The following is a 21,380-nucleotide window of genomic DNA, read 5'->3' on the forward strand; positions in this document are numbered from 1 at the left end:
TCCACCTGATACCTTGGAAGATCTGCGAGGACGAATCATTAATGTATGTCGCGAAGTAACACCGCAAGTGCTCCAGAATGTTCGACAACGGTTTGAAGACAACCTGTATCATTGTATGCAAGTTGGCGGACAACATTTTCAGCATTTACTTGACTAATACCGTAAGTTTTGAAGTAAAATTAAATCGATTTTCGCATTTCTCGTCAAAAATATTGTTCGTATTTTCAAAGCTGCATATTTTCTAAAATAATGAATCGATTTTCAAAAAGTAAGAATCGATGTAAAGAGAATTAAAAGCTCTTTCTAATGACCCCCCACTTGACCCCATTCCCATTTGAAAAAATTTAGGGGATAGCACCCCCACTTAAGGGGTTGAAGATTTTGGTATGCTTTTTGAGCCAAAAGTTGTCCCCCTCAGAAACAAAATTGACCTTTTTTTGGATTTTGCCGAAGAGTTGTTTACTACCCTGTAATGCCTTGCGGTACGTTTTCGATGGGCTACCCTGTATTTATTTTCTCTACATATGGATTTATCTAGGTTAAGTAGAGTAACATCTTTACTAGTCTTCGTCCATTAAATCCATTACATTCATTAAATTTTTTTGTACTGTTCCTTTAGGTGCTAGTTTGTACATTATTTAATAAAGGCGGTTATTCATTAATATGATGATGATGAAAGAAGCTTGTGATCTTCCGATATGTCTTCAAAAACTAAATAAAACCTAATCCAAACATAAGCTTTTCAAAAAACTTTACCTGTACTTATAGCTTAAATGAGGTTTTGCTTTTTTGAAATATTTTGTTTTTTTTTCTGTAGGATAAAAATTAAGTAAGATATGGCCGTTTAAAGTTTGCATATGTTCGTAAATAGCAACTTGTTCAAGCCCAATAAAATTCTTATTTTCCCTATTTTTGATTGCAAATGTTAATCAGTAGGGTTTTTTTAAGTTTTGAAAATAAATAAATACATTACATTTCAAATAATAAAAAGATTGTATTATATTTTGAACTAAAAGAAAATTTAACTTTAATTGTTCGATTTCTTTTTGCAAAGGGTAGTTTTTATAAGGGTTGAAACTTATAAATAAATAATAAAAAATTAAATCAAATTATTTTTTAATGGTTACTGTCAGGGGGTGGTTTTTAGGGATTGATAATTTTCAATTCATCATAATTACTTATTTAAAGATGATTTCAACCTATTATATGCTCGAATCTACAATTCTATAATTATTTTTGAATAGGGGTAGTTTTCACCCCTAAAAAATAAAAAGCCACAATTTTGTACTCTACAAAATTTTGCATATCATTAATAGTTTTTGTTATTTTGAAGAAAAGACAATCTTTTCCTAAAATACAAAAATTCTCTTTTCACTTCAAGCTCAACTTTTTTCAAAATTAAGCACTTTAAACCGGTCAATCTTCTAGAGAATATTACAAGTACATAAATAAAGTAAATTGTAAAGTGGTAACGATTATTTTCAATTGGGGTGGTAATTAGTGGGTGATTTACACGTTTTTTGTCGCCGAAAAAATACGGACCAATTTTATTTTCGTCATAACTCGCTTAGGTTTGAGGCTAGGAACTTTTATAAAAAATAAAAATAAAGTTTTTTTCAAGCACTTTAAAAAAGGTTCTGTGAGTATTCCCTGAAAAATGCATTGGTTTTTGGTTATTTCACGTTCAAACTTTCAATTTTGGCGTTTGACTAATAAGAACCAACCTTCAACAAGCTATTACTCCGCTTGTATTGGGTCTACAGACAGCTTAAACACATCATTCTTTTTGTTTTTTTTTACAAGCTACATTTTTTATAAGAATTATTTTTTTGATAAAATACTTAACTTTTTGAATTATTCGCGAAAACCCGTCTGAACAAGTGGTTCTTTTGGTTAAAAAATTGACTTTCACTCGCGAATAATTCGAAAAGTATTGACTTTCAGAAAAAACTTTATAGAACAAAAGTTGCTTAGAATTAGTCAATATATCCATTCCCAATTATTTGCAATTAAACATTTTTCACCCCCGAGAAGGGGTGGCATCCACCCCCGATACAAGATCAACTTTGAAGTAGAGGGAAAGTAGAACCTAAATGCAAATTTTGGTGCAAATCGGTACTGTTTAGGAAAATTATACAGAAGCGCCGTATTTTACCTTCAATGACTGGACTATTATCTTTTGACTTGTTAATAAATAATATCTAAAGATTAAATTTGCATCGTACTGGTATTTCCGGGCATTTCAAATATTAATACCATTTATTTTCAAAATTCTCAGATTTACAATAATTTATTTATGTCTAACTGTCGATATGTGAAAAACAAATAGGTTATATTCTCAATACAAATAAAGATCAACGCGAGAACCAACGACAGAGGAACAGAAAATTATTATTTTTAAAATTCTCTTACTAAAAAACATCTACTAAAAGAGATCCTGTTGATTGATTGCCTGATTGTCTCAGAAACTGGACTCTTTTATTATTAGAGACGGATCTTTTTGAAGAATATGAACAAATATTGTGAAATATGTATGTAAAAAAAACAGTTCCATTAATAAAACTTTTACTATGAATAACCTGGTAGGTTGGTAGCCCTTTTCTAAAATAATCTCAGCTAAAATGACTAGTATAATTGAAAATTAATGTATTCTACGATACAACCAACATGCACCACTGGACAAAAGCTATTAACCAGATGAATTTCATAACCAGTGGCACCGTTTGGTGCCATATTACAATGCTAAAACACGTAGATACATATAATATCTATATTTTCTAAAAGCACATTATAATGCCGATGTAGATAAAGAAAGAGAATCCGTAGGTACTCGCATCATGAGAAAATGTGAAAATATTGCTAGCTTAAGATTAAATTAATAGGGAACTAAGAGGAATGTCGCCTAGCAGATCTTTCAACTTCATAAACAGAGAATAAATTGCTTTTCGGATACACAGATAGGCACCAAGAAACAAGGAAACATAAACGCTTTGAAGAATCGACTAACACAGCAAAGATGAAGACAAAGTGTGAATATACCTACAGAGGATACAAAATATCGTTTTAACTAACCACGCTCAATATAATTATGATGTTGAAATTAACTTGCAATAAGTATTTTCAGGAACATAAAACGTTATAAACCAGTCAATGAAGTAGTAAAAAAATAAGAGTAAAGGCTCAAGTCATGTTGCACGACAAGTAACCACTATCAGACTCGAGAGGAGAGTTGCATTGCAGTTTTACAACAAAAGACAAAACAAAATAATTTTAAAATATAAAAAACTTTTGCTAATTTTGAAATTTTGGATGCTCGCATTGAATGTCGTGGTATCTGTGCACAATATCCTACGTAGAAATTGATCTTAAATCAATTCGGGTACAAAAATCTGCAATTAGGCAAAATTTGGTAAACATATTTGGTCTCACGAACGAGGAAGATTTTGGCCTACTTGGTGATAATTATTAACATCATAAAATAGAACGTTAGACCCAAAAAAAGTAAAGTCACTACAATGAAAATACTAGATAGACCGTTTTCAATAAAGACGACAGAGTAGACCACAAAAATTCAAAACCGAAACCAATTTTAAAACGTGGCGAATTTGTAACAAAAAGTGTAAATATCAATAAAGGTATAAGATTACATTATGTTTAAAGTACATATATCATGTGAGAAGAGATACAATTTTTTTTTCTTTCGCGAGTAAACAATCCACAAGCCGCGTTATATGGACTCAACAAATTATTAATTAATTTTTTTAGTCGCTTCCATGGCAAAACACGCATTCTATCAAAAAACGTTGCTGTCACATAAAATATTGTATTTGTCAAAGTGAAATATTTACGGTACTTTATTTTTAAATATATTTGGGTAAGTACAACAAATGTTCCGTTGAAACTAAATAAGATCCATGCAAAAGTTACTTTAGTGTTATAATCAAGAAAATTATTGATATTTTAATATTTGTTTTAAAAGTTAAAAATTATGTTTTTAATTAAAAAGAAAGACAAAATATCACTTGAATCTATATAAATCACTATATAAATACACCCCCTCTGCCAATATATCAGAAATAGACATTTTTAGTTCCGAAAACTGAGGTTGTTAGGTCTCTGGAATAGCTTCAAATTACAGTTAGAATTGTTAGTTCAAATCTTTCTGTACAGATGGCGCACAGTGGGAAATATCGGAAAAAATTCTCGCCACTCGCCAATTTTGATCGTCTAGTTGTGATTTTTTTTTTAATAATCTCGTGGTAATCTGTATTTTCATATTCCAGTGCGATTTTTTCGAAAAACCCTTTTTTTTAATGCTTAGGGAGCGCCCCAACTTCAATGTCGAAGAAAAAATTTTTAAATACTCGATGTTCAGTTGTAGAAAAAAATGTTTAAAAAGTATCTGCTGTTAATAAAATTGATTATTATAATAATAATAATAATAATTTATTTCCGTTAAGACAATATTACAATTGTATAGGAATAGTCAATACAGATATAGGTATAGAGACAACAAAAACAATAAAAATATAGGCAACACCCATAAAAGTCCATACAATTTACATCCAATGGATATACAATATAAAATTACTATAACTACATATGTACACTACAATTAATATGAATCGAAGATAGCATCCATAAAAGTCGCACAGATTACATATAATCAGAAAGGGAATAAAAAGACTTATCAAGTAAATAATTTTCCAAATCTCTCTTGAAATGTTTTATATTTAAGCCAGACTTTATATGTTCAGGCAGCCTGTTAAATATTTTTAGTCCAATGTATTTAGGTGAATTTTTTATTAAATTTATTCTGGTAAATGGCAAGTGAAAGTGATGTTTTTGACGAGTGTTTTGAGAATGAGTATCATTTAAATTAAATATACCTGCATTATTAAATACATAAATACATATCTCAAGAATGTACAGGGAAGTCAACGTTGATGATATATTTGGAGTTAGGTTTTTGAAGAAAAAACATCAGATATATCATCAAGGGTCATAAGTGGCGCTCCCTAAGCATTAAAAAAAGGGTTTTTCGAAAAAACCTCACCGGAATATGAAAATTCAGATTACGAGATTATTAAAAAAAAAAATCACGACGAGACGATGAAAATTGGCGAGTGGCGAGAATTTTTTCTAAAATTTCCCACTGTGTGGCGTGGCGATACTAAAAAAATGCGGTCCATCTGAAAGATCGGTAAATTTTGAGTAATTTTTGTAATATAAAGTTTTTCCCACCATTTACTTGTTTTCGAGAAATATCGACTTCAATATGCAGTGTATGATGTAACAGGAATTTCTATTATTTTATTTAAATCACACTGAGACAAATATAATCGGGTTAATTATTATTTTTTTAATTATTTCTGTACAGCAACACATGCTCTGTTCAAAATTGCCGTTGTCACATTTGTCAAGCGAAATATCATCACTCTTAAGGCGTTTTTTTCACCTAATAAATTCATTCAAACATGTATAAGAAAGTGACAGACATATTTAATTAACTAAGTATTAACTTGACAGTCCAACTTTTTTTTAATAATTTTAGATTTGCGGAAAATATTCTTATTGAAATTAAGTGATAAATAAAAAGGTACATGCACATTTAATTAATTTCGAGTTAAGATCATAACCATCAATCATAAATTTTACATTTTCATTTTTGTATCGAGAAAGAAAAATATATCGCTTTCGTATCGACTAATCCATAAAATAATTCTTACTTTTACATACACGTGAGTAGAAAAAAATATTTCTTAACAAATTAATAAAGTATTAAGTGGTCTCCTAGTAAAGACATCAATTGGCTAAACCGCAGAGTAAACTAGATTTGGAGAACATAACATATCTATTAATATTTTAGGCGCACTTTATGAAGTTTTAAATTTATTCTTGAGAAATTTTGAACTCTAATTTTACACCAATGCACCATTGTCGCATAATGTTAAGTAGCACCGATTTATTGATTGTCTCATTTTTGCTAAGTACCGTGTAGATTTTTAATACACACTTTCATCGTCAAGGAATTACAATTCCTAATTTCTAAAAGAAAAACAGACCATTAAAAAAAAGATGTTCTGCATTAACTAAAAGGCTGAATAATTAAATTTGAAAAAAGTACACGTTTAGCGAAAAATGTTTTAGATGTGGGCGTCTTGCTAATAGCTTAATTCGACGTCTAAACGAGCTAAAGGAAAAAGTTTCAAGTTACAAGCTACCGTAATTAACCTACCACCTACTACATTTTTTCATTTTGTAAAAACTGCAGCGAAATATTCACTATTATTGTCATAAATCAATTTAAAATATGGGGATAAATATTTATTAATGAAATTAAAGCTTTCGGTGCATTTTCCCGAGTGCAGTCAAAAACATTTGAAGAATAGGTATATATTCATTACATTAGTATAATAAATTTTCTAATACCTACAACGAAAAAAAAAAATAGTTGTTCAACTCAATGTTTCATTAAGGCATTTTCTTTTAAGTACATAAATAATTAACTGCAACTGAATGAAATATTCCAATTTTTTAACATGCATATCCAAAGAAGGGTCGTTTTGAATGTTTATTATTTTTTATAATAACTGCTTGTTTATTTGCTTATTTGTACTGTAATAACATTAAGTCCGTTTATTTTTTTTATTTTGCTAAATACCTATTTATGTTTTTATTTTGATTTATGTTTTAATTAGATAGTTTGTTAATGAGGTTTAAATAATTACACTCATAATTTATTAACTAATACTTAAACCTTTTTCCGAGTTCACGAACAACTAGGCATTGTATGGTTTTCTCCAACAAACCCTAATTCATGAAATAATTCGTTACTTATATTACTAAGAATATATATTTAAATTAATGTCGACAATTAACTAGAAAATTAGTAAAAGAAACACATTTTTTTCTAAATTACCATATTACACGCAATTTGTGAAATATTCAAATATAATCACAAACACAAAATTAAATTTAAATTGTACAACCTGCAGTATTTTGATAAGTAATTCTAAATAACTACACCATATTAGTACAATCGTATGATTAGAAATACCATATGGAAGCAGAAAGATACTCGAATGTGTTTTTTGACATATAAATAAAATGCAATGGGTTGGGGAATAAGTAATATCCATTTTTAATAATCAACGCTCCATAATTGCCATTGCATCGTCATTGATCAACACGTGGTCATAACGTTTTCTTCATCGTATTGTCACTGGTGATGAAGAATGGTTCTATACGTGAACTTGAAACAGCGGAAGGAATCATCCAATGGTATGCATCTTTTGGGATTGGAAAGATTCTTTATTAGAACTCTTACCAAACAATCAAACCGCCAAAGCAGAACTCTATGTCCCAACAACTACGGCGACTCCAGGCGGCTACTCAACAAAAAAGACCTGATCGGCGATACGACGTTCTTCTGCAACATGACAATTCGCAACCACATATCGCCAATATTACCAAAACGGCCATTCGGGAGTTGAATTTGAAAGTTCTGCCCCACTCGCCTTTTACTGACCCGATCTCGCACCTTCTGATTTTAACCTCTTCCGCTCTTTGTCAAACTCCTTAGGCGGTTTTTCTTTTAACAACTACAATGAGTTACGAGCTTGGTTGGTAAGTTTTTCCGAGTCAAAACCGAAGAGTTTCTACAGAAGAGGCATCGAGAAACTTGTTGAACGTTAGGAACAGGTTATAAATAACGATGAATAAATACATCACCATTGATAATAATTGTCGAGTTAAAAATAAAATGTCTTAAATTTGAAAAAAGCGGACAATACTTATTCCCCAATCCAATACAATAAAACAAAACAATATGCAATATCAAAACTCAAATCGCTTTTTTTGAACTTCTGTAATATAACAGAATTGCAGAGTAGGTAAAATAAATATTCAGTGAATGCATGTTTAGTATATAAATATAAATAGTAGATGTCAAGTACGTATAATACATAAATGTATCAATAATAATAAATACAGGGTGTTTCAGAAAGACCTCCCGTAAATTCAGGGGGTGATAGTACGACAAAAAATAAGAATTTTTTTGTCTTATGAACTATATGTCTATCCCCTTTTGTTTTCGAGATACAGAGCGACAAAATAAAATTTTTACGAAAATTTCCAAACGGCGCGAAATATTTTTATGAAATTTGGTATTCCGGGGTATTTTAGGATGCCAAATACGTTGGTCTAATTATTTTTTGGATATTTCATAGAGGACGCTAGTTATGCTAGCTATAATTTCTAATGTACAATTTTATTTTCCAAAAATAATATACTCTTGTTAGAACTTCCTAATGTGGACGGTTTTCTAGAAAGAATGCTTTCAATTGAACTCCTACAGTATTACGGTGTATAAAATAAATTAATTTTCTCAAAGTAGGCTTTATGTCAAAACTTATAGATGGATGTCTCATAGACAACGCATACATTCTTAGTAATATTTAAAACTCTAATTAACTTTATATCAAAATTTTAGTGATTGTTGGTGACTGTAGTTAGTAATGACTAATTACAGTCACTAAAATTTTGATATATATTAGAGTTTAAAATATTACTAAGAATGTATGCGTTGTTTATGAGAGATCCATCTATAAGTTTTGAGCCTACTTTGAGAAAGGTCACTTATTTTCTACACGTAATATTGTAAGAGTTCAATTAAAAGCCTTTTTTCCCGAAAACCATCCACATTGAGAAGTTCTAACAAGAGTATATTATTTTTAGAAAATAAAATCGTACATTAGAAATTGGAGCCCGAATGCCTAACCTTAAAAAAATTAGAACTTAAAATGTAATACGAATGTTCTCTATGAAATATACCAAAAATAATTAGACCAGTGTATTTGGCGCCCTTAAAAACCCCGGAATACCAAATTTCATAAAAATATTTCGCGCCGTTTCGAAATTTTCGTGAAAATTCTATTTAAGAATTTTTATTTTGTCGCACTGTATCTCGAAACCAAGAGGAGATAGACATATAGTTCATAAGACAAAAAATTGTTATTTTTTGTCGTACTATCACGCCTGAATTTACAGGAGGTCTTTTTGAAACACCCTGTATATACCTAATCATGATTAAATAGGTATACAGGGTCGGAAAGTCCCCATGGTTCATCAGCCGTTATGTGAGAGCAATAAAGTAAGTCATAGAAATCCGTGCGATAGAGAAAGATGGCTATAATGAAGGCGTCTAATAGTCACCGCCCATTTCGCCCTTCCACAAATAAGAAGTGGATCTTATTTGTGGAAGGACGAATTGGGCGGTGACTATTAGACGCCTTCATTATATCCATCTTTCTCTATCGCACGGATTTCTATGACTTACTTTATCGCTCTCACGTAACGGCCGATGAACCATGGGGACTTTCCGACCCGTATAATACTAAAGTAGATCTAGAACTATTTTATATAGTCTTTCCGATCTCAATTGAAGAACCAAGAGGTTAGCAGTATGTACCAGGTTCGGTCGCTGACGCAGCAACTCGGCATTGAAATATTTGAAAAACTTGTTCCCATATTTATTTAGCAATACCCATATACAGGTCTAATCGAACTAAACGTGGAGGTGGTAGAAATGTATACGCCCAGTTGAAGAATGCGCGGCGGGCAAACGGCGTACACAGACAGCTGAACTGGGCGACTGGGCAATAAATCTCAGTGCTGTCTCAGCACTGTCTAGCAGTGCAGTGCAGCAATGCGGAATTTGGTGTGATTCAGGTAATTTTAATTTATTATAGGCACCTTCTATTAATCATTCGTATTACAATTAATGTGAAAGGGAGAAATAATATTTTGTTTATTAATATTATTACAAGATGGCATTTTGGAGACCTTTTGAAACGGAACAAAACGAAATTTACCATCAATACAATAAAATTGTTTGAGGACATAAATAATTAATATATGCTGTTGGCCAAATGAACATACAGGGATGGCCAGAAGTACGGAATAAAATTCATATCTTTTGAATGAGTTAATTTTTTTTAAAACGCCGAAACACGTCAACTAATTTTGATTTTTCCCATCTTTCAGTTATATAATAATTAATTTTTCTTCAACCCCCTCAACCCCAGCTACTACTACTTTTTTTTCAAATGGAAACATAAGGCATGTGGGGGCTCGTTGAAAAGCTTATAGAAAACCAAATCCAGCCATACCAAATAAACAAGTTTTATTTTTTCAATAGCAAGTTTTTTTTCATTTAGAAATTGAAACAACTAGATAATTTACAAAAATAAACTCAATGTCGCAAATGCTGAAAATGTCCTCCACTCACTATTTGGCATTCTCCAAGACGATAGTAAAAGCTGTCCACAGCATTCTGAATGACTTCAGCTGGTAAATTATGCATCTCTGCCCTAATCTTGTTCTTTAAATTCTCAATATTATCCGGTCTGTCCTGGTAGACTCTTTCTTTCAAATATCCCCAAAGAAAATAATCCAGGGGTGTTAAGTCGGGGGATCTTGGCGGCCATTCAACTGTACCCCGTCTACCAATCCAGCGATTTGGAAACATTTCATCTAAGTATCTTCGAACATCAATACCAAAATGTGGGGGAGCGCCATCTTGTTGGAACCAAATTCTTTCATTCGGTACATCTGGATCAATTTCATGAGGGAAAATCACAGCTAGAGCAGGTATCAGGTCAAATGTTAGGAAATCCAGGTAGCGTGCGGCAGTAAGATTTTCTTCAAAAAAGAATGGGCCCAAGATTCTGTTGGATGATACCTGCCCATACATTAACTTTTTGTGGATGCTGCGTATGCGATTCGCATGTCCAGTGTGGATTTTCCTGGGACCAAAAGCGATAGTTGTGCCTGTTAACCACTCCATTTAAATAAAACGTAGCTTCATCCGAAAAAAGTACGTCTCGTTGAAAACCATTATTGTCGTCACACCGTCTCATCATTTCCTCACAAAATTGTAATCGCCTATCATAATCGTCTTCCAAAAGCTCTTGGACAAGACATACGCTATAGGGGTGGTATTTCTCTTGTTTCAGAAACATTCGAATTGCAGTTCGAGAAGCATCGTGATTGCGGGCCAATGAAACAGTTGAAGTATGAGGATTTTCAACAAGTTCTAATGCAATGTCTAATTTCTTTTCTTCATTCAAAGCACGTGCCCGTCCAGTTTTGGGCAAAGTCTGTACTGTACCGTGTTCCTCAAATTTGTGAAATATTTTACTAAGTGTCCCTTGCGAGATTTGTTTTTAGGGATATTTGGCATTAAATAAATCGCGCAGTTCAGCCTGACTTCTTATTTTGTCTCCACATCCAAGCAATATCAAGATTTCGATGTGTTGCCTTTCCAACAATACAATTGCAATTCAGTAAATAACTTGATTTTGACACAATAGTAACGTTTCGAACTCCAATTTACAACTAAAGCGAAAAATTTACCAGAAAGCCTGGCAAGAGGTGCCAAAAAAACACAACATAAAAAATATATCTTTTTTGCGTTAGCAGCGATAGGTAGTTTCAAATTCTTTATTTCATTCTGTGCAAATTCATGGAGGACAACACTGAAGATAATTAAATTTTATTTCACTTGTTAAGTAGGTGTTTTATACAACCCTAAAAACCTTGCTATTGAAAAAATAAAACTTGTTTATTTGGTATGGCTGGATTCGGTTTTCTATAAGCTTTTCAACGAGCCCCCTGATGCCTTGTTTCCATTTGAAAAAAAAGTAGGGGTAGCTGGGGGCCAGGGGGTTGAAGAAAAATTAATTATTATATAACCGAAAGATGGGAAAAAATCAAAATCAGTTAACGTGTTCAGGCGTTTAAAAAAAAATTAACTCATTCAAAAGATATGAATTTTATTCCGTATTTCTGGCCATCCCTGTATATGGCAATACATACAGTTTATCATATTTTCGCTACAAGTGTTAGTAGTTGAAAGTTAATACAACTTCATTGAGGTCATGTTTTTTCAAAAATTCGAAGAATTTTCTACATAACTTGGCAACCCCGCACTAAAATGTTAAACTGTTTATATTGCCACATATAGAATTTTCTCAGAAATCCATGTTTAAAAATATACATTTAAAAAATATAATATTTGGCGTGTCCCGTTTTTACTAAACGCCCTGTATGTTTCAAATTAATTTTGTCCTTTAGATTTTTTGATTCTGTACAACTTTTAAATAAACTTTTTTCTGTATTACAAATTACAAGGGAGTTATTTTACTTTCTCACACTAATGGCCCATATATGTATAGAACATTTTGATAAATCATAAATGTGATTAATAAGGTGAATATATTGTAAACTTTAAAAATTAAATTACAGTTTTAAAATAAATTAGTTCACAGTGTGGTAAAATATCTACCCCAAAAAGGGAAGACTACTTATTTAATAAATGTACAAAAACCTAATTATCGTCAGACATACTTTTTGTTATTAAATTATGAATTTGAAAATGATAAAAGAGTTGAAGTTACAATACATATACGTAGGTAAACAGGTAGCTCAATCTCAATATTCACCCGTTCTGGTAATCGTGTATCATTGCTTAATAATCACTGAGTCGGCACGCCTACCCTACATCCTGAAACGTAAAATGCCCCAATTCGACACCCACATATATATTTTATTTATCAAACACTAATTACTTACCTAATTATTTTAATTTTTATTTTCTGTGCATTTATGGTTTTAATAGGTAATACCTCTCTAAAAGTACTTTATTTCCTAAAATTAATTTATCTTTTATTTAACTGCAAATATACACAATTCAACTAGTATTTTTAAAAACAATTATTTTTAAAGGATCGTAATAAGTAACTGTAAATATATTATTGGACAAAATTGCAGTACCATTTTAATATGTAGATCAGAAAAAATTAAAAAATATGTTTTGAATTTAGAGTATTTGAAAACTAAATATAGAATGCTCCTTGAAACTGTAATTGCAAATCAGGATGATTGTGACATAAGAATTTGAATAAAATAAAATTGAAATTCGATTTGAATACTTCAGTCTTTCAGACAAAATAAGTCATGTAAGTAATGTAGGATTATTTTTCATGAAATATAAACATTTATATATAGAAAATCAGAGGAATTTATAGGGAAATCAGAATTCTGATGTATAAAACTATAATGGCAGTTTATCCTTCGTATTCCTCCAATTAAATTAAACTAAAAAAAATTTCTCCTTACAAAAAACATAAACATTCCAAATATTTATCTATATTACGAAATAACACTAAAGGTTAAAGCCTCAATTTTGTATATCGGGAGGTACATACAACCAGTAAAACTTGGTATTTGAATTTGTAACTATTACTAAATATAAAGGACCAAATTAACATTTTAAACCAGAATTTGTATTTATATCGAATATTTCTATGTAAAGGTGTTACAAATATTTAAAAATTACCGCAACTGTAACAACAACTGTAACTGGTCCCAATGTGTATGAAAACAAAATTTCTAGTTATAATGATTTTGATCAAATATAAAATACATTGACACAACTACAACGAATACCCTTAATTGTTCCATATTTGAAGTTAGGTTAGAATTGAGTTACATAGTATTATAATAATAATAAGAGTTGGTCATTTATAATATGCTTAAAACATAATATGTTAAATGTCTATTATACAGGTCTATTACCTATTTATGTGATGTAAGATTTAAACCGATATTCAAAGTATTCAATAATTTATTATGAAATATTTATGAGGTGGGTAGGTAGGTATATTTATTTGTCCATACTTTTTATATATTTCAGATATGCACAAATTGCATTACTCGCTATTACTTGACATAAGTTTGTATTATTTATAGCTTTTAACAGAACCTGCTTTTTCAGTATATGTAGGTAGGTAGGTACATACTATAAAATCAATTTGAGTCTATAGGTACTACATTTGATAACTTATATAAAATTATGCCTTATCAGAGTACCAAATAAAATATATATCATCTAAAAAAGTGTGTTGAAAGTGTACAAGTAAATTACTAAAAAATAAAAAGGTAGTACATACCATGCATGGTATTAAATATGGTGATTGTTGAAGTAAAGTAGAACCTAACCTTATTTTAAAAAAGTGATGGGTGTAATTTTTGCGTCAAGGTCATTTACACTTTAGATTACATATATACATCGTTTTTAAATAATCGAAACAATTACAAAAACGTACGTATTTTAACAACAAATTCTTTGTAAGCAACACTGGGTAGGTAAAACTGGAACCGAAAAATTGTCAACAATTTCACTAGTCACTTCTATGCGTTTGACGTATGAAAATTTTGTTTGACACCACTCTAATGGGCAATGTTACGTGATATAACAAAAGTCAAATTAGTTGGTAAATTATGGATTATAATCAAAGAGACAAATTGTCCACAATGAAACACCGATAAAACGACAAATTTAGAAACGAACTAGACAATCGGGATGTTAAAGCCGGGGAAGGGAAGCTGTTAGAAAACAGTTCATGGTATTGCAATTCACTTGAACTGCATAATAAACTACGGACACCAAATATTTTCTTTAAAATTTCTTTTTAACCCGGAAACCATGTGCCTATCACTCGGCTTCCATAAACCAGTTGTCTTTACGGGAGCACAAATTACCGATTAAAAAACAGCCGCAGATGTTTGCAGTTGCAGATATTATTGAAACACTAAAATAACACTAACTTCGAAATATGACGTAGACCACAGTTTAACCTACACAATCTAGAAGAATTTTTGCTTACCGCTTAGATTACTTTGCAAAACTCAACACAATTTCTCACGGAACTGGCAAAATGGCCGTCGCAGGGGCACATGCCACAGAAAACTAGTAATCACGAAGAAAAAGATCGTACGATTTAGGACTGGTGGTGCCACCTTTTGTTGTGCAAATGTACAACGAATTTCAGCGGATATTTCAAGTACAATTTACAAATTGTAGTTATGTAAATAATTTGACAATCAATCAATTTTATTGGTATTAACAATAGTAAGACTTGAACTTACCGTCTAAAGGCAGCGGGTAAGCAAAATCAGATGATTGGGAATGAGACTGGTGTAGATTCCAGCCAATTTGTGTATCTAAATCCACATTAGACCCTGTTTTAATATCTAGTTCCTCTGCATTAGTACTCGAAGTGCCTCCAGAGATACCTGGAGAAGAAACCACCTAAAACAATAAATAAAAATGTAAAAATGTTTTACATACCATTTACGTACGCACATAATATCTTACATGTTTTGTAATACAATTCTCACCTAGTTATTAAATAATTGACATACTTTACAAACTTTACACTTAATGAGCGAATGTTACATTTTCTACCTAACCAATTGGTACAAGGGAAAGTACACACTGAACTTCCTGCTTCAGTGGTCTATTTCTATTTACTTCAAGAATGTAAGTACCTTTAAATTGACAAAAAATATTTTTCTTATTCTTGATAATTCATAATTGAAATTTTATTCATAATATCCGGTCCGGTTTCATAATAAACAAAAATGTCGTGCTTTATACTTAAAGGTACTTTAAAACAAGAAAGTAGGTAGGTAGGTATGTCATCAGTTTTTTTTTTAAACATATAACTATTTTATCATAGGTCTCTCATTTTTATTCTATTTTGAAGAAGTTAACTCAAATAAATATTCAAACAATGTTCGTTTTATACCAAAAATCTAGGTATAAAAAAAATATCAAAATAAAAAAATATAAAAATATGTTTACTAAAATATTTGAATTAGGTATAGTAAGTATACATCTATAAATAAAATTTTATATAAAACTTATAAGTAAAACATATAACTACTTATGTTACCTACTCTATTTATCTCTACCAAATCTAAATTTATATGACATATGCTTACAGGACCGTTATTATTTAATGAATAAATGCATTTTCGTACTACTGTATTGCCTTTTATTCTTGGTGTATTATAAAATAATATATTGAATAATTATAATTTAATATTTTATCTATTATATATAGTAGCAGATGCTTGACTTTTTTCATTTAATTTAAAGAGAAAACATCGAACGGAGCGCGACTAATTATTATTATATGCATTCGTTTATTATTAAGTTTAATTAATTGATATATCTACAATATGATAAAACACACACCTACCTACCATAGTATGCAATGCGATGTGATGCAAGCAGAAATACATCCAAAAACATATAACAAATAATACTTAAGAAAGGTATCTATTTGAATTTTTTTTAAATCAAGATTAGTTTACAAACGGAATTGTTTTGGAATTCCACGTGTTGCACTTCTTGAATTCTTCTTCGAATCAAAACATGCGTATTGATCCAAACCGTGAAGAACAACAATGCGTAACAAAAAAAAATAAATGCCACGACATCAAGCAGTCACGAAATCACACATCAGCATTTTGTGATATAAAAAAAATACTAGCTCAAGACGCTATGCACCGAATTTTTATTGTAGTTTATCTTTCATATTTGCTAACTGCGTCGAACACCTGCAGACGTCTCCATATGGTGAGGCTTACCTTTTGTATAATGTAGCAACGCGGATTGAACGCCGTACAAATATAGGTCCCGTTCGCGTCAAGACACGCGGTTAGAGGGTCAGACCCAGACACGGCTTTGCCGCGGCCTCTCCGAAGGGGCATCTGTACTCGCGGAGCACCAGCTGCCACCGCTACTCAGCATGCCGACCTGTTGAGTCCGGGCTCGACCAGCTGATTGAAATACGGCGCCGACGCTAGTACGATGCCCAGGTCCTCCGCCGCCCCCGCAAAGATCTGTGGGCGTAGGCGTCGTAATTGATACAAGAAATACCCAATATTGCAATAATCGTGCTCTTTGTTTTCCGCTTTTCCAACTTCCTGCAAGAGAATTACAGCCGGATATCGATGCACTGAGGAAAGGACATCCTAGATTTTATGTTAAAACTTCTAATTCTGCAATGGAAGCAGAAATATGCAACACTTACAAGGAAAACGTAAAAAACATATTTTTATTTTTTATTTGTTCATCAAATTTCGAGCATGGACGGGAAATGTCGAGTTCAACCACGAAATTTCAATTTCAAACTCGAAATTAGAGCATGAAATTTCTAACTCGCAATTATTGATGGATATACAGTGTGTTCCGTTTTGAGCAGTATCGTCCTCGTATTAAGAAATCTTCGGTTAATTTTCAAATTCTTTTTATTGTTTGGAGATCTACTGTCATCTACCATCACATTCCCTGGGCCTTTCGAACATACGGACCCCACATTAGACGCCACGTCGTATTATTCCACATCCCCTTAGTGTTTCACTACGGAATTACCTCTAATACGGGGAGACCCAGCATATTTACCGAGCTTCTCATACATTACCTGCGGTACTGGGACTCTCGTCTCCGCGCTGGAAAAGAGACAAATGGGATGTTCGTACGTCTCCCTTATCACGCCAACTTCAACGGACGCTTGGGGTATGGACGTCGCCCTGGCCGACTGCGACTGTGCTCCATCTGAGGCATATGGTATGTTGCTAGACATATTGACAACGATCTAATTTATTACACCTTTTTCCACTTTTGTACACCCTGAACTTGAATGCACTAAATATGTTTTTTCTGGACACTAAGTATGGTTACTACACCACTGTCTTTTAAGCTTTACCTTGCCTATCACTATTTCTGAGGTCTACGCCTTAGGTTCAACCATTTGGCTTCTTCTGATTTTGCCCATCTTTTTATAGTAGTCTGACGTGGTAGTGTGGTTTTATACAGGGTGTCTCATAATTAGCTGCCAACCCTGAACAGGCCGATTCTATGATCAAAACTAAGTAAAAAGTTCATATGAACATGGGTCCGGAAATGCTTCCTAAGGGCACAGGGACCCATTGAAGAGGGAGGAATGGAAATCATTTTTTTGCAATATCTTTCAATCGCGTTGTAATAAATGAATGAAATTTGGTATACACAGTTAAATTTTGATGAGTAATTTGATGGACTAATCCATTTATTTCCACAAGGTCCATTGGGGTGGGTACGGGGGGGCCCTTGGTACTTTGCGTGTGTAACTTTTTCATCTTTGACTTTCCGTTTTCCCGAACTGTTTTACGTTAAAAAGGTACTCTTGTTTCAAATCTTTAACGGTTTCTGAGAAAATCGCTCTTGAATTAATCCCACTTTGGTCAATTTCATAGTAATTTAAACAAAAAATAATAATAATAATTTGCCTTTCCTCTCTTTTCCATTTAAAGGATTAATTTTTATTTAATTTAATTTTTCATTATTATTTTTTTATTAAAATTAGATTAAATTTAAACAAAAAAATTTTATTTGTTTAAATTACTGTGAAATTGACCAAAGTGGGATTAATTCAAGAGCGATTTTCTCAGAAACCGTTAAAGATTTGAAACAAGAGTACCTTTTTAACGTAAAACAGTTCGGGAAAACGGAATTTGCTGTCCAATTTGTTAAAAAGTCAAAGATGAAAAAGTTACACACGCAAAGTACCAAGGGCCCCCCCGTACCCACCCCAATGGACCTTGTGGAAATAAATGGATTAGTCCATCAAATTGCTCATCAAAATTTAGCTGTGTATACCAAATTTCATTCATTTATCACAACGCGATTGAGAGATATTGCAAAAAAATGATTTCCATTCCTCCCTCTTCAATGGGTCCCTGTGCCCTTAGGAAGCATTTCCGGACCCATGTTCATATGAACTTTTTTACTTAGTTTTGATCATAGAATCGGCCTGTTCAGGGTTGGCAGCTAATTATGAGACACCCTGTATAGTGGTTGCTCAGTGCGAATTTCGAATTTTTCAAAAATGGAGTGAATTTTCTATTTCTACAGCGCGTTGTCCGCGACTGCTGTGGCTTCAGTGTTTGGGGGAGGCTGAGAGATTTTTACCAAAAAATATTTTAACCCCTAATAGGCTCTGCAACAAAATACTTTTTATTATAACAACAACGTAACCTTTCTGAAGCCTATTTAATGTAGATATTTTGTTTAGGGTTAATCTATTTCTATTTATGACTAAATGATATTTCGCTCAGTGCATGAATTCTACATCCATGTATAAACAATTTAACAATAATTTAAATTACTACTTTCATTGCCATTTTCATACTTTTTTATGTATAAATGGTGTAATTGTTCCCTATATCGATAAAACGAAATATTTTCTAGATAAACACGTTTCCGAAATATCTTAAATAGTAATAAACATCCGAAAACAAATAATTTATAACGCAAAATAAATATACAAAAAAAGCTGTATAAAGAACCAATTATTACACCTACATTAGACTTAGTAATTAAACATTTTAATTCATATTTTTTTCCTGAAACGTTAGTCGTTAAAAATATCTTAAACAATCATTGTCTTTTTTCCACAATTTTTCTTATCGTTCGAGCTAAACCGTAGACCCATCAAACCTTACAATACTGCAATCCTAGAAATGCGTTCAATTCAAACATAAAATAATATACTATAAAATCATAATAAGTTGTGTTTGCCACCTTTTTTCATTTAATTTAATATCATATGACAGTTTCTATGTAGTTGATAGTTACAAGAACTTTCTTATATTGCGTTTTTCCCTAAACTTAAAAAAGGTTAAGATAGTGACCACCAAAGTATTGTTGTATACCATTTAATAAAAATAAGTTCTTTTCCTGAAAAAGGTACATTTTATGGCAATAAAACCTGAAAACAGTTTCAATTATTTTCAACAAAAAAATGTGTAAATTTGATGTGGGTGCCGGTAGGTACATTATCAAAATGATGAGAAGGCTTTGAAGTGCAATTTCTCGAAAACTATTTGAGATGTCAAGGTGAATCAAACATTATGAAGCTATCCAACGAGGTGTCACATTTACTCCCCTACATAATATTTAAAAAATTGGCGTGCCGTCATAGCTGGAAAGCGCACTAGCGCCACCTATACGTACACATCAAAAAGTGCGGAAGAAAAAACAAAATCGACCTGTTCCGGCATTTTGCAAACAAAAGTAGATAATTAAAAGAATTTTTTCCAAACTTTTTTGTGACATACGGTATATTAAAAATTGATCAGTATGACAGGGTTCCACTTGTATTCGGATAAGTAAAAATTATTAGGAACATTTTTATTGCTGAAATCATATATAAAAATTCCCCAGGTGTTTCAATCAATCATTATACGTATTTTTTTTCTACAACTTCATTTTGTTGCAAGACCGAAAGAAAATTAGAATGATTCTAATGTATTTTTTTATGCTTTTTTCACTGAAGTAAGTTTCTTTTTTTAACCAATATTTTCGAGAAAATAACAATATTTTCCCAATAGATGCCATATTGGATTTTTTTTTTAAAGAAATAGTTTATTTATTAATTGTAATAAGAAACAAATTAATTATTTAAAGAAACTTTTCCTTGTTAAAAACTAAATAATTAGGTGTATTTTTTCTTAGTGGAATGTAGGTAATTATTAAAATCTGTACTACTTTCCTGTAAATTTAATTTCCTGATAATTCCAGATTTTTATAATCTGTGCGAATTTAAATATCTTATTTCCTGAATACTTCTAGGATAATTGTCTACAGTGCGAGTAAATTTAATAGTGTTTTTGAGGATTCCCACTATTTTGCAGCAAAAACAAGAAAAAGATGGCGATCAAACTATATTTTCAATTATAAGGGTGAATATTAAATGTATAATATTTAACTGCGGATATAATTCTTGATGTAAATATGATGTCCATATGAAAGTGATTTTCAAAATTAGAAATATTTGCAAAGATTTATTATTTTAAAATGCACGACCCCACATATAAACATTTTGAGAACTGCTGTCCACAATAAGGAAAGGAATCATTTATACCAACGATCGAGAAATTTATTTTGAAAAAATCATAACTCTTTAGTTCCTTAAATCTAACTGTAAATGCACTGTCAAAATAGTAACTTCTGTTAAGAGAGAATTAAAATTAGTGATGGGCATAATCAACCAATTTTGATAATCGAGTTATCGGTAATCGAGTACTTCTAATAATCGAGTGATCACTCGAGATACGAGATATTGGTCATTTTCATCCCAGCGGGGCACAAATATGTTTGTATTAGTCATATATTACTTATAAGCGTGGCTAAAAAAAAAAAAAAGCTCACGCACTTCAAAACCTAACCACTTTTTCGTTTTATTCTAAAAAAAAGGTTACGCAATCAGTGACTATTTGCAGTATGCACTAACATTTTGGGGTGCAACCGTAGGGTAATAATCACTCGAGTGGTGGGAGTAAACATCTCGAGATATCTCGAGTGATCTCAATAATCGAGTACCACTCGATTTTTCACTCGAAATCTCCCATCACTAGTTCTTACTTCTTCTTCATGCTTATTTGCTTATGTAGGTTAGAGAAAAAAAAAAGAGATGTTATGT

General features: G+C 31.6%; 1 protein-coding gene across 1 annotated transcript in view; it reads right to left on the minus strand.

Annotated features, from left to right (window-relative positions):
- LOC108913592 (la-related protein 4) overlaps nt 1–16,626 on the minus strand; it is a 77,067-nt gene extending 60,441 nt beyond the window's left edge. The window contains exons 1-2 of the mRNA XM_018719159.1: nt 16,504–16,626; nt 14,995–15,157 (exon numbers count right to left, since the gene is read on the minus strand). Coding sequence (XP_018574675.1) covers nt 14,995–15,157; nt 16,504–16,626 — 286 coding nt within the window. The remainder of the gene's footprint in view (nt 1–14,994; nt 15,158–16,503) is intronic.
- Between the last annotated feature and the right edge of the window lie 4,754 nt (nt 16,627–21,380).

Source organism: Anoplophora glabripennis, unplaced genomic scaffold (assembly GCF_000390285.2).
Source record: "Anoplophora glabripennis isolate ALB-LARVAE unplaced genomic scaffold, Agla_2.0 scaffold770, whole genome shotgun sequence".
In the NCBI taxonomy this organism is placed as follows: Eukaryota; Metazoa; Arthropoda; class Insecta; order Coleoptera; family Cerambycidae; genus Anoplophora; species Anoplophora glabripennis.